General features: G+C 48.9%; 1 protein-coding gene across 1 annotated transcript in view; it reads left to right on the top strand.

The window, feature by feature from the left end:
* Window positions 1-14,155, top strand: part of CHST9 (carbohydrate sulfotransferase 9) — a 182,552-nt gene extending 168,397 nt beyond the window's left edge. The window contains exon 6 of the mRNA XM_079783320.1: window positions 12,432-14,155. Coding sequence (XP_079639446.1) covers window positions 12,432-13,523 — 1,092 coding nt within the window. The 3' untranslated portion in view covers window positions 13,524-14,155. The remainder of the gene's footprint in view (window positions 1-12,431) is intronic.
* The last annotated feature ends 425 nt before the right edge of the window (window positions 14,156-14,580 follow it).

Below are 14,580 nucleotides of genomic sequence, written 5' to 3' on the forward strand. Positions count from 1 at the left end.
AAGAGAGCCTCGTCTGGTTGTTTCGGAGATGATGAACGGGCTGCGCGCCGGTTCACTGGTGCCACGAATACTGACAGATCAGCACCCTCCTTCATCCGCGAGAAACACCAGAGAGATGGACGCCAGTGCTGTGCGTGTTTCATCCATCAATGAGCCATTTCCACACGTGCCCTGTGTTTAGAGCTGTGCTGGTGGGAGGGAGGGTGGGGAAGGAAAAGCCAGCCCAGAGCCCATTCTGGGGGGGTTTCTGTCCAGGAAGAGGAGGCCAGCGTACCCTAACCTATGCAGACTAACAGAGTGTTACGAGGTGTTTAGTAGCTACACAGTTTGGAGAAGTCACCGGTCAATGAAGAGTGGCCCCGGAAGGGTAGGTCACAGAGGACTGCAGACACCAGTTACTCGGATGTAATTCTGCAAGACACAGGCTGTGCTGCACCGAAAACCTGGAGTTGAGAAATGACCTGAGGAACGTTAGCGTGGACTTTTCTTACAGCCACATCCTGTATGTCCCTTTTCGTACTATTTCCACAGGTACCCGCCGCCGATCTTTCCGTAGGCTCCTCCAGCTCCTACTTTGACTCTGACCAGCCCCCAGTCCATTCTCTGCTGGGCCATCCGGGTGAGCTTTACAAAACGCCAATCACCACATGCTGCCCCCTGTAGACAACCTCCAGTGGCTGACATTGCGTCTCCGATAAAACCCAAAGTCCTTCCCAGGATCCCCACGATCTGGCGTTCCTACGAGATCTGGTCCTTCCCCGCTCTCTGAATTCCTCTTTATCGCTGGGCCCTTCTCACTCACGGGACAGTCACCCTGGCCTTCCCTCTGTCCCTCCCTCGGACCCGGCTTGTTCCCGGGCCAGGGCCGTGGCACTCACCGCCCTGCCTGAAATGCTTGGCTTCCTTCTTGTCATTCAGATCTCAGCCCCAGCAGCTCCTCTACAGATGGGCCTTCCCTGGGCGCCTCTTTAAGGAAGTCTTTCCCACTCTCCCTGCCACTCCCGCTCTATCGCACCACTCTGCGGCAGTGTTGGCATCATACTTGTCACCATCAAAAGCTTTCTTGTTCATTCATGTGTTCACTTGGTCATTATCTCCCTTTGTCCACAAGGACGTAAGGACCATTAGAACAGGATTCTTTATCAGAGTGGTGGCCCCTCTCGCCCCAGCGCCATTCAACAGGGCTCTATGAAATGCTCAGTAACTACTTCTCCAAGGGACGCCTTGCTTCGTTAATTCTGCCGGCAGGCTGTGACAATGGGCTGGAAAAGGAGTGTCTAGGGATTATTTATTCATGGTAGCAATGAACAGTTTGTGTGGATAGATGAAAGGTGGAAGAGTCTGGTGTCTGTATATGGAAAATGAATGAACAATCCAAGACAAGGATTCACGCAAGATGCCCGGGCTGACTACAGAGAGGTGATACCCTTGGCAGGAATGTGCAAGTTGTGATTAAAAGCCTCATTTCGTGAGGATACGCTACATGTTGGGCATTGTGTATTTATTGCATCTATTTTTCACGACTCCATTAGGTAGGCATCATTATCTCTATGTCACAGATGTGAAGTTGAGTCAACTCTCTCCAAGTGATTTAGGGAGGTATTCTATTCCACTGAGTGACGTTGATTATGTAGCAAAACACTGATGTGAGGTCAGCTGGCAGCTCAGTTGGATGGTGGTAAAAGTCTACCAAGTCTGGTCTTTAGAGCTACCTCCCTCCCATTTCACAAGTTGTTGGGCTGAGTGTGGAATGTGTGTCTCATTCTTGCAAAAGAGCTCTGGGCACACAAGGGCTCTTTTGCAAGTTGGTCTGAGCCCCTGTGGTCTGCCAGTGTTGTCCTTCTCTTTCGGAAACCACACAGGTCTGGCCATGGGCTGGAAATACCTTGAAGAAGACAGTGAACAGAAGAGTGATGGGTGAAGCGGGGAGATGGGGTTAGTGGGGCAGAATGATACCAGTTACCTTGGAGACGACCACCTGAAGGGTAATAGAGCCCCTAGAAACTAACCAAAATGCAGTACACAATTTTTTTATTTTTTATTTTTTTTGCTTCTATCTTTCTGGCCACCCATCTGATAAGTCGCTACCCGGAACGTGGGAACCAGACTTTGCTAAGATTGAGCTCTGTACTAGGTCCCAGAAGGAAGGCGATCCTGCTGATGAGTCTTGGAAGTTAGAAGATGCTGCGGCGACTCAGCACCCAGGTGTCCTCTTACCCATGACAGGAAATAGAAGTTCTTCCTCAATGTATGAATCCCCATGACGATGGCATCTAGAGCTGGAGTCTCAGGGGTGGAAAGCCATGGGGCCAGGTTTTCCAGCCACCGGGGGTTTACTGAGGTTGAGAGATACCTTCACTTTCCTCCGTTCATCCCAGGCGCACAGCTCACAAGTGCCCGCCTATTATTATGTTCCAGATTTTCAGACACTGAAATGCCAACATATAGAATACGTTTTCTTGAAAAGGCCAACGTGGATAAAGTCAAGACTTCACCACTCCACGGCCACCATGGACGTCCACCTGTGTTTCTAAGGGGAGTGAGAGGCAGAGGAGAAGTAAGGATGCCATGGCGATAGGAGCTTGGTCCTAGGCTGGCATAGCAGCTGAGCAGGTGACCGCCATCTCCGTGTGGTTTGTGCACATAACGAGAGAACCAGAGCCCGGTGGTGTTCGCTCACATCATGGTTTTCTGAGAGCGAGAGCCCAGCACCTCCTTGGCCGGGCTGAAGTGTTGGGATTGTTCAGTAGAGCGCCAGGTCTTGGTACCCACCATGCAAAACTCAAACTGGGGAAGAGAAGCAACCGAAGGCTGAGTGTGCCCACTGCCCACCCTAACTAGAGCTGACTCGGGCACAGTTGGGCCCCTTAAGGTGGCTCAGTAGTCGCGTGGAGCTGATCAAAAGGAAACGCTTCTAATTACAGATGTGACGGCACTGAGGGCCCTGAGAGGCGGACATGTGTTGCATGTGGGAAACACGGGTTTTGGAGCCCGAAGAGCCTGGGTTTTAATCCCAGCTGTGGCTGTTGCCGGTTGTAAGACACACGGCAAGTTTCTTGGGAACACGATCATCACCACCTGACCCAGCTGGGGTGCGGATTAACTTGTTTGCGCAGCACCTTCGATATTCATCCAAACCCCCGCTCCCCGCTCAGCCTCTGCCTGTGGCCTGCGTCCAGGAGCTGCCCTTTAAACAGGGGTCAAGACAGGCCAACGCCTCCCTTGCCAACTGGTAGAAACGCATCCCGCCTGGCTCCGGAGCGTGCCCTGGGCCTGGGAGCCTCAATAGATGGGGCGTGAGTCCCAGGGGAGGCAAGAGGGTTGTCCCGTTGTTCTGAGACCCGGTCTAGAAGTGCAGGTGTCCTCTTTGGTTGCCACAGGTGAGTGGTGCTCAGGTCCATTCAGTTCCATCTTGTCGCAGCGTCGGCTAGAGGCTAACTGCTGGTGGCCCCAGCTCAGGGAGTCCCTGGGAAAATCCCCGGCGTGGAACCTGGGCTTCCTTTCTCCGCTGTGGACAGTCTCCCTGGTGTGGGGAGTAGATGGAATTACTGGAACTATAGGTGATATTATTTCTGAGCAAGGTACACGGAGATGTGTTCGCTTCCTCCAAGGAGCAGATTGCGTAACTGCAATGCGGAAAGGGAGGAGGGGTGGTTACGCCCTATCTGAAGATTGCGCTTGCCTGCTTGATGGCATCTGGCTCTATAAATAGATTAGGTAGGATCCTGTCCATAAGCGTCTTGCTATGAGAGAGACAGGCACAGTTAGATGTCAACACCAGCCCGGCCGGTGTCTCTGCCGCTCTCCCAGGTGGCATTGCTGTTGCCAGGCCTCCGTAGCTTGGACTGTGGGTGGGGAAGAAGCAGTTCCCCAGGCGGCGGCTGCTTCCTGGGACCTGGGCTCTATAGAAAGGAAGGAGCAGGCAGGGCTGCACCGCCTCAGCTCCCCCTCCCTTCCGCCAGTTGCTCAGTTGCACTTACCAGGGCTGGGCTGCAGGTGGCAGGCGGCCTCTGTGGTCCTCCAGGCCCTGCAGGAGCTCATTCTATATCAGTGCTGGGGAGTGAGGTCCCACAGACACTATCAGAAGGGTCAAGACCAGCTCCGCTCAGACCTGACCTTGCAAAGGGGACCAGCAGGAGAGACCATGGTCATGGCCGTAGATGCTTCTTAGTATCCATTTCAGTGGCATCTTAGGAGCCTGAAAATGTCAGTGACATCTTGAGTCAAGTGTAATCATCATCAGGAGAAACAGCCCACTGTGGAAACCCCAAAAGGCTTCATAATTTAGATTGATAAAATGACATTCTTTAAAAAAAATTGACAGATTTTATCGTAATGCATGAAGAGAGACCTGAGACGGTGCAAATATCCATTTGATCATCAATCTGTTCGCTCTGGCCCCTCAGGTTGTAATCCACTCTACTCCCCGCTGGTGGCTCTGGCCTGTGCTTTGCTGCGAGTTTCTGTCTCGTGTTCTCCCTTTGCATTCTCCCTCAGACTGAAATCCCCAAAGGAAACACCCCTCTGCGTGGCCTCGGGATCCCCCTTTCCTAGCGCAGTACCCAGCTAACCCGGGGTGGCACCAGGGTGAGTCGCCTGCCCTAGACTGAGCGGGCTGGGCCAGGCAGCCTGGGAAAGCTGAGCTGTCAGATATGCAGGCGACGAACGCCAGAGGGGTGTGTGTGTCACTCGAAGGCGCTGACACAGGCAAATCCGATCTGGGGCTGGCAGATGCTTAACCACATACGACCAATGGAATGTGTCCCCACCAGTGTCACCGCTGCTCTCACGGTTGGCATTGCGGAGTCCAGGGCTCGAGTCACTCTGGCCCCGGAGGCAGTGGGCGGGGAAGGACCAGGCCTGCAGGTGTGTGCTGCTGCCTGGCGCCGGGCTCTCCCGGGGCTAACACCCTCAGCCCCACCACTGTCTCCACTCAGCCAAGCTCGGGGCTCTGCTTCTTATCAGGGCTGCTCTTATTTTTTCCCTCTGTACCCATAACTGGCCAAACCTCGCCACATTTTCCAGTCTAGAGCCCGGAGTGGGTAGACTAATGGGTTTAGCTAGTCATCATCCACACACCTGGGCGAGGCCAGTCCTCGATCGGGTTCCCACTGCCCTTGGATGAGCTGCTCCAAGGCGGGTGCCCACTCCTAACGGAATGTGTGACCACCCTTCCCTGCTCACAGGAGCAGGGCCTGTTGCCCCGTCCCCTTCCTGGCAAAATCTAGTCTCTTCATATCTAGTCACAAGCCTCCCAGAGTGACTCCCGACCTCGCCTGTGTCTCCCTCTCATCGTTCTCTCGACGGCAGCGTGCACGGTCCTCTCACCCCTGACTGGGCCACCTGTCCACTCCCAGCCATCCTCCCAGACCCACCCCCAGCATCGCTTCTTCTGTGAAACTTCCCCACACAAAGATCTCTTCAGAAAAGTTAGATCATCTTTTCTCAGTTCCCCAAATGCCCTATGTACCCTGTCCTATGACAATTACCATGTTTTTTCATGAACTGCTTATTTTTATCAACCCAGTGAAAAGTGGCTTCCTCCAGGGGCCATCCATCTTATCTACTTCACTTGTATGTACAACGCAAAAAAAAAAAAAAAAGTATATCGCCGTGGCTCAACACATGTGGATGGAGGGAACGAATGATCGAGGTCTTTGGGTCACAGAGTTCCCATCAGCCCCACAATAGCAGATGAAGCCTTACAGAAACGCCTCCCCCCCCCCCCTTGGCAACAGCATAAAGCCAAGAGGAGTAGTTGCCTGAATGAGGGACAGCGCAGGGACGATATTGCTCTTCAATTAAGTTCAAAGCACATATTTACGTAGATATGGTTCTAGATGCGGGCGGAGATTACATAGATTTGTGAGACTGCACGCTGACCTTTACTACACTTCAAATACATTGGAGAGACAGCGTCCCCTAGACCACTGACTGTAACAACGAACTAGAGTGAAACAAAAAGTGCTAACCAGAAGACCCACCTCTCAGACTGGCTCAGACTTGTCCTTATACCCTGCATTCCGTCTCTGCCCGCCCAGCCTTCCACCCACGCTGCTAGCGCCTTTGCCACTCGGCTAATCCTATATAATAAAAAGCTAATATGCAAATCAACCAAACCATGGAACGACCGGTCGCTATGATGCACACGGACCACTGAGGGCAGACGCTCAATGCAGGAGCTGCCCCCTGGTGGTCAGGGCGCTCCCACAGGGGTAGCGCTGCTCAGCCAGAAGCTGGGCTCACGGCTGGCGAGCACAGTGGTAATGGCAGGAGCCTCTCCCACCTCCACGGCAGTGCTAAGGATGTTTGACTGCTGGCTCAAGGAGTGGGCCTAAGCCTTCAGTCGGACATCCCCCAAGGGCTCCCAGACTGTGAGAGGGTACAGGCTGGGCTGAGAGACCCCCTGAGTGCACAAATTTCATGCACCAGCCCTCTAGTACATTATATAATGCATGGTTATTTGCTGAACATACTTTCCCTCCAGGAATATCAGCTCTGTGGGGGCAAACTCCACATCTGTCTCATCCACCACGCCTCCCTGGGCATCTAGCACAGCTCCTGCTTGTCACAGGTGCTTCGTGGCTTTGAGGGCGAGAGAGGAGAGCAATCAAGTTCACGGTTGAAGATCAGGGAGGTTTTACAGGGGAGCTACCCTGATACAGAGGCCCTGAAAACTAAGAATAGCCAGGCTCTCAGATTTATGGCCAAGTTAATGAATACGCCACAATTTTTTCATTAGACTTCTTTGACTACGGATTTTTTTTATCTGCAGTTACATATCTCTCAACTAACGTTGGTTGCCACAATATATTCCCATAAATATAAAAGTATTTATGGGAAGCAATCGCTCCTGCCATAGTGTTCAGTTTTGCTGTGGCTAAAAGGGTGTCTCCCGTGAGAAAATCAAATAGCAAAGTGAGCTGGGAAGCAATCACTTTCCTTGCCGTGGTGCAGAGTAAGTGCTACAGTTGTTTCGAAGCGAGCGGACTCCTCGCTGGAGATGTGGGTGGTTTTCACGAGAAAGCTGGCTTTTAGATCAGCCTGGGAGACTTGGGGCATCCCAAGACAGGAGAAAAACATGGGTGGGGGTGCTGAGAGCCGGATGGAAGCAAGTAGAGGACATGTCAGGACAGGAGCAGAGCACCCGAGGGGACAGGCTGCAGGTGCCAGCGATGGAATCAGGACTTGAGTTTCTATATAGTCGAGTCAGTTCCAAATTCTAAGGGATAAGAAATAAAATGTTTTAGGAAGACTAATTTGGTGCTCATTTTCAGGGAGGCTAATTAGAGGATACTAAAGAACATCCAATTAAGAAATAAATAAAAACGATTTTTTTAAAAAAGCATGATGAGATGCAAATGAACCAATTTACTTTCTTATTGTTAAAGCATCTCGCAGATTCCGTGAGGGGGTGACTGGAATGTAACAAACAGAACCTTTTCAGAAATAGAACAGAACACAGAGGGAGCCCCTTTGGGGAGAAACAGGGTACATTTGCTTTATATATAGATAAGCTTTAGGGACGATCAGAATGAAGTGCCCTGGAGAAAAACGGCGATGTAAGAGTTTACTCTTTTTATGATTGCTGTTCTTACTGATATTTCTATGAGGTGATGACGGAGACTCATTGGTATAAGCCTCAAATGTATTTATTTTATTTTTTAATTTATCTTTATTGTGGAAAGTATTACAGATGTCCCCTTTCCTCCATCCATTGACTTCCTCCACCCCACACCCGCCCCCACCCCAGGCCTTTACCACACTATTGTCTGTGTCATGGTTTATGCATAGATGCATACAAATTCTTTGTTAATCCTTCCTCCCCTCCCCTCCCCCTTCCTTCTGAGATGAGTCAGTCTGTTCCATGCCTCCCTATCTCTGGATCCACTCCGTTCATCCATTTACTTTGTTCATTAGATCCCACATATGAGTGAGATCATGTGATACTTGTCTTTCTCTGTCTGGCTTATTTCACTTAACATAATACTCTCCAGGTCCCTCCATGCTGTCTCAAAGGATAAGAGATCCTTCTTTTTTACTGCAGCATAGTATTCCATTGTGTCGATATACCACAGCTTTTTTTATCCACTCGTCTACTGACGGGCACTTAGGCTGTGTCCAAGTCTTAGCTATTGTAAATTGCACTGCTATGAACATAGGGGTGCATATATCCTTTCTGATTAGTATTTGGGGTTTCTTAGGATATATTCCTAGAAGTAGGATCAGTGGGCCAAATGGAAGTCTCATTTTTAATTTTTTGAGGAAAAAATTTTATGATTACTGTGCTTACTCATATTACTCTGATGGTGAGGGTGGAAACTCAGTGGTATAAGCCTCAAATTTAAAATCCCATCAACCTTGATTCTATTCGTCCAGACTCCTCAATCTCGGAAAGCCTCTGTGGATTGGAAGGCGGGTGGGGTGGGGAGAAGCGTCACCACGTCCTCAGAATGGCTGTCACACGGTGAGCGCTGAGGAGCGAAGCGGTTGCTATGAGAAGGTCTAATGGGCATCCAATAAGCAGCCTCATGGGTGTTGTTACTTTGCCCACAACTTAGTTTGCTCCGAGCTGAGGAAGCGGACTCCTACTGACTAAGCCAGCAGGAGACTGAAGTCTGATTTAGGAGCAATGACCCTCTCTTCTGCAGTTATCTCTCTAGCCCAGCGGTTCTCAACCTTCCTCATGCCGCGACCCACAGGTTGAGAACCGCTGCTGTAGAGCCTAAGACCATCGGAAAACACAGATATTTACATTACGGTTCATAACAGTAGCAAAATTACAGTTATGAGGTAGCAACGAAAATAATTTTATGGTTGGGGGTCACCACCACATGAGGAGCTGTATTAAAGGGTCGCGGCATTAGGAAGGTTGAGAACCACTGCTCTAGCCCAAGCAGGCGTTAGAGTGGCCTGCGGGACGGGGCGAAGGGAATGGATAGATGGGGAGGGTATTTACTGATGGGACACCCCTGCCTAGGCTCACAGAGCCTGAGTCTGCTTACTGAACAGCCACGCCCACCATCCCTGATGCCTTTCTCACCTCCATGTCAGGAGATGAGCTTTTGTTTGTTTTTTTCTTTTCCTTTGCTATGCTCTAGCTCAGGGGCCCCCAGGTACCGTGACTGCCTGGGGAGCAGCTGGGGAGCTTGTCTAAACCAGAGTCGGGTGCCCCAGCCCCGAGATCCCGTTCGGGTGCCCACAGCGAGGCCTGGGAGCCTGCACTGAGGCCGAGCCTCAAGGGGTTCCAAGGCAGCACTGAGTGACTTTGAACCCATCTGGTTTGGCCGCAGGTGAGGTTCCAGCCCACCACGCCCACTTTTCCACCTCTCCCCGTGCCTGTTTATCTGCTTCCCCTTCTGCCAAAGACTTGTTTGCATATAGATTTTCGGCACCTTAACAAGAATTGGTAAATTATTTCTCTGAGTTAATCTTGACCTTTTGATTAACACTGTTGGTCTTTGACAAGGTCATACAACAATTGTGTGGAAGCCCATCGTTACGTTATAATCACATTTACTCCTTCCCGCTTGTTTGTTGATCATCTGCTATGTGCCAGGCCCTGTGCTAGGGACCAGGGAGCCAACAGAGTGAGAATGATAAGACCTCTGTCGTCGTAGTCTAGTGCCAGAGAGGTGGGAGCGAGTGGGGAAAGGCAGCCTGGAAGTAGATGAAATTATTTCACGTTTCCTAAGTGCTGTGAGGGCAGAAGCAGATTTCTGTGGGAGCGAATCTCCGCGGGGAACATGCTGTAGGCAAGCTGAGCTGGAAACACCTCCTCATACAGGTGACTTGCTGAGAGCCAAAGGGAAAGAGCCAGGCCTGCTGGTGGCTGAGAGCTTGGATACCATCGTGAAACGTGGGCTCAGAACTGCAGAACTGGGAGTCACAATGCGCGGACCGTTAGCTGGTGGTCAGGAGATCGTGGGGGTGGCGCAGGCTCTGGCCGTGGCACGGTCCCTGTGGAGTAGAGCGCTGCTGTGAAAGGTGAGGTGGTCAAGGAACCGAGAGTTTATTGGGGCTCAGAGTCACTGCACACGCTGATGGAAGTGGGGTGAAGGCGCAAAATCTGAGTGAGGAGCCACCGTCTTCAGAGCATGAGGTGGAAACGGCAAGGACAAAGGCAGATGCCAGTGTAAGGAGGGTCAAGGAAGGCCCGGCAGGACGTGTGTGCCTCACAGAAGCAGGAGGTTAGGCCGGAGGAGCCGTCCTGGAGGCAGCGGCTGAGTAGCAGGAAAGAGCCTCCTGCCTTCTGGCCTGAGGGACAAGGGGCTTGAGGAAGCGAGGTTCCGTCCACTGAGAAAGTGCAAGGGCAGCCGAGTCCTGGGGGCCAGCAGCTTTCACCCAGAGAACACACCCCGTGGGAAGCAGACAGGCCAGAGGTCCTGCGGGTTGGAGGGGAGTGTGATGACCACAAGCAGAAGGCCCAGCGCACACAATGGAAGGTTAAATTTTTTGTCTTTGTTAGAGTCCTTAAGGGCACGTAAATTACGGTGGATAATTATAATTACCATTAAAACAATAATAATAGCAGTTATTCTTTATAGTTACAGTAGTTGGAGCAATAGCAGAAATGTAGTGGCATTTTCATTGCGGGCCTGGGCTGAGTACCGCCAAGCCGTCTCCCAATAACCCCCTGATCGTTCAAACCTCAGGTCACAGTTTCTATTATCTGTGAACATTATGGGCCACGAGTCATTGGTCAGAGGAAAGAGGGATTCGGAGTCTTGACGTCATCCCAGCAGTCCCTGGGCAGACAGCAGACGAATGGCTTTCGTTGAATATTCTAGCAGCTGTTTTATGGGGTTACCCAGGCTGGTGTGTGGGGATCAGGGGTTCCTCACATGAAGTTCAGCTAATGGAAGGACCATGGTGCCTGGAGGTGGCTCCCACCCCCCGAGATTCATTCCTCAAGCTCTTTGGCTCAATCTGCTAGAAAAAGCCTAACCATCTTTGAACACCTAAGTCCATGCATTCTTCCATTTGTTCATTGAACAGATAATCTAGAGCAATTGCTATGCATTATAGACCGTTCTGGACACTTGGGGATACAATGGGAAATATTATATCTCTGTCTCCCTATGTATACACATCTCCCCTGGGAAATTTTCCTCTACACTCCCCCCACCGTTAGGCTGGTGAGCCCATGCATTATTGCCACAGCTCAATGTTAACTCATTAATTTTTTTCCCAATAACATGCTGACAGCCCCATGTGTCTATCTCCCCTCCAGTCTTCTCGTCTTCTCCTCAAGCATTCTTTTCAAATCTAAGTGAGATCATGTTATGTCTCTGCTCTCCAAACTCAACCTCATCTACCAGAGTAGAAGCCAAAGTCCTTATCGTTTCAGTCCCTATTGAGGATACTGCCTTGTAAATCCCTCCTCCCATGTCTGTCTTTACCCAGTCACTGTGAAAGTTGTAAGATGCAGTCAAATGAAGAGTAGATGGCAGATGGGCTGACTCATCCTACCGATGAGAAAACTAATTTCTAATCTTAGTTTTGATACAATTTTACATAGGAGGACATCAAGTAGCCTTTTCTGTATTCCCTAGTCATTCTTCACTTGGGGAAGAGAGAAGGTCTCATGCATGAATGAAATTGTATTCTAGTATGACTATAGTTCTTAAATTATTGTGATACATGAATTCATAAAAATAAAGCCTTTTCCGAGGGGGGTGGGAAATACTCTGTGTAAGTACTTGGAAAACTAAAGTGGTTATCAGAACTTTATAATTAGCCTTGCTACAATTTTAAGTTTTACTTTATGACTTTAAAGTATTATTACAAAATGCTCCAAAACAACAACAATTTTCAACCAAATACAACTACATTTGGTATCGACATTCAGGGGGACTAACTAAATCAATGCTGGAAAATAACACATTTCACACTATCTCAAGAACAATTGACCTACAGAATGATTGAACTACATTGTATTGTGTTACAGGCAAAGCCAAGATAAATAGTCAGGGCCCTTTTATGTCCATCTTGTGGATACCTTTTTGGGGGCATTTTGTAAGGTTATATAATTAATAGCCAGAGATGCAAAGATAGTACAAAAACAATAATGAACTTACTATGAACATAGATTCAAGTCAATAACTATGTTTTTATCCCAATAATTTGCAGATAATTGAGCATGAGAAACTCTATTAGTGTAAGTGCTAAATGAATAATAACATATAAGTAGCCTACATAATAATATGAAGTTTTGATTCAAAATGAAGCATGGATACCATGTTTTATTGTTATGTTTTCTGTGAAGAAGCTTACTACAATATGTACGTTTAGCATGCTTTGCTAAATTGTTCTACCAACGTATATGAGGCTCTCTCCCTGAAAGTATTTTAAAATAAATATGTTAACTTTCTTATCACTATGCCCACATTTGTGAATGTGCTTTCAATGTTTCTTCTCTATTTTAACAGAACCCCAAGTTCCACATGCCTGAGGGATCCAAGGAAAAAAAGGAAAATCCTCTACTTAACCCTGAGAGGTTTAGTAGGGTCTTGAGGGAGACAAGTCCCTCACAAGGAGAAAGTCAACCTTTGGGCAAGACCACAGAGTCACAAACCATTAAGCTGATTGCAAAACATCAAGGAACTAAGACCCTTTCCAAGAAGTTCAGAGGAATGAGTTGGCCACCGGACACTCGCCCTCTAAACAAAAGCTTAGTCAAGGACAACAAATGGAGGAGGACGGATGCAACCCAAGAGAAACGCAGGTCTTTCCTGCAGGAGTTTTGCAAGAAATATGGTGGGGTGAGTCATCCTCAAACGCATCTCTTTCACATGGTGTCCAGGATCTATGTGGAAGATAAGCACAAGGTCTTATACTGTGAAGTACCGAAGGCTGGCTGCTCCAACTGGAAAAGAATCCTGATGGTACTAAACGGATTGGCTCCCTCGGCATACAACATCTCCCATGATGCCGTTCACTACGGGAAGCATTTGAAAAAGCTGGACAGCTTTGACCTGAAAGGGATATACACTCGTTTGAATACCTACACCAAAGCGGTGTTTGTTCGTGACCCCATGGAAAGATTAGTGTCAGCCTTTCGGGACAAATTTGAACACCCCAATAGTTACTACCATCCAGTATTTGGGAAAGCAATTATAAAGAAATATCGGCCAAATGCCTGTGAAAAGGCCTTAAATAATGGATCTGGAGTCAAATTCAAGGAGTTCGTTCACTATTTACTGGATTCTCACCGCCCGGTAGGGATGGACATTCACTGGGAGAAGGTCAGCAAGCTCTGCTACCCGTGTCTGATCAACTACGATTTTGTGGGGAAATTTGAAACTTTGGAAGAAGACGCCAATTACTTTCTACAGCTGATTGGTGCCCCCAAAGAGCTGAAATTCCCCAACTTCAAGGACAGGCACTCTTCCGATGAAAGAACCAGCGCTCAGGTCGTGAAACAGTATTTAAAGGATCTGACCAGAACCGAGAGACAACTAATCTATGACTTCTATCACTTGGACTACTTGATGTTTAATTATACCACTCCGTTTTTGTAGTTTGCATTCATGTTCTAAAACACTGTATTTACTTCATGGTGACGGCCTTGAATCAGCTAACTGTAATTTTCCTATAGTTCTCTGTAGGGGAGAGATTTAACTAAATGCAGTTGCCTTGATTTAATGAAGACTTTTACCAAATAGTATGACACCAGTTGGCACAAAGTTATAGGAAAAATTACCTAACGGAGACATGTAAACAACTCCCGTTACTCCAAAATGCTTGGGGAAGAGCTGCTTTTGCATTATGGGCCATATTATAGAAGCAGTAACCCAGCCAGCGGCTCCATCCGCTGCAGCAGCCCCCACCACGACAGGCAGAGGGATCTAAAATCGCGAGTGGCTGTCTCCACCCTGGATTGGTTGCATGGATGTATTTCCAGCAGTCTGTGGCATGTGAATCAAGCCCTGGCTAGTTCTCTTATACCCTGGAAATCTTTCTATCAGCTGCAATGATAAATTGATTGTGAAATGGCATTTGGGGCCTGGGCGTTTTACTTCAGGTTGGGAGGCACTGTGTGATGTACAATGTGAGAGAACACAGCAGACACACCAGATGAGGCTCTGGCTTTCTAGATGCAGCGGCCAATAAAAAATGCACACCATGCTCAGATCAAAGCAACAAAAAAAAGCCTCGCTCTTCCAGGGAAACATGAGGGAATGGGTTCCGTTTTCTCTGGAGTCTCTATGCAGAGACGCAATGAGCACAACCATCGGAGGCCTTTGCTCTGAAGCAGGCGGTTGAGGTTAAGCCTCAGCAGCTAGAAATGTGCTCCTAATTCTGGTTTAATTGGGCGGGGGGGTGGGGGGGTTGGGGAGGGTTGTTTCAGGATGGAAGAATCATCAAAAAACAAAAGCTGCCACTCCGACTGCAGACGTCAAGCAATAAGGGAGTCTTATAAGAACACGATTGGAAGCGAAGCATTGCGTGCGGAGCGTTCTGTGTGGAATGAACTCTGTGAATAGCTTTTGTTTTCGGTCTAATTTTTCAGCTTGGGAACGACTCCCCAAAAACGAACGCACCACTTCAAAGACGGGTTATATTCTAAAGAATCCA

The sequence above is a fragment of the Cnephaeus nilssonii genome (assembly GCF_951640355.1).
Source record: "Cnephaeus nilssonii genome assembly, chromosome: 11".
Taxonomy (NCBI): Eukaryota; Metazoa; Chordata; class Mammalia; order Chiroptera; family Vespertilionidae; genus Cnephaeus; species Cnephaeus nilssonii.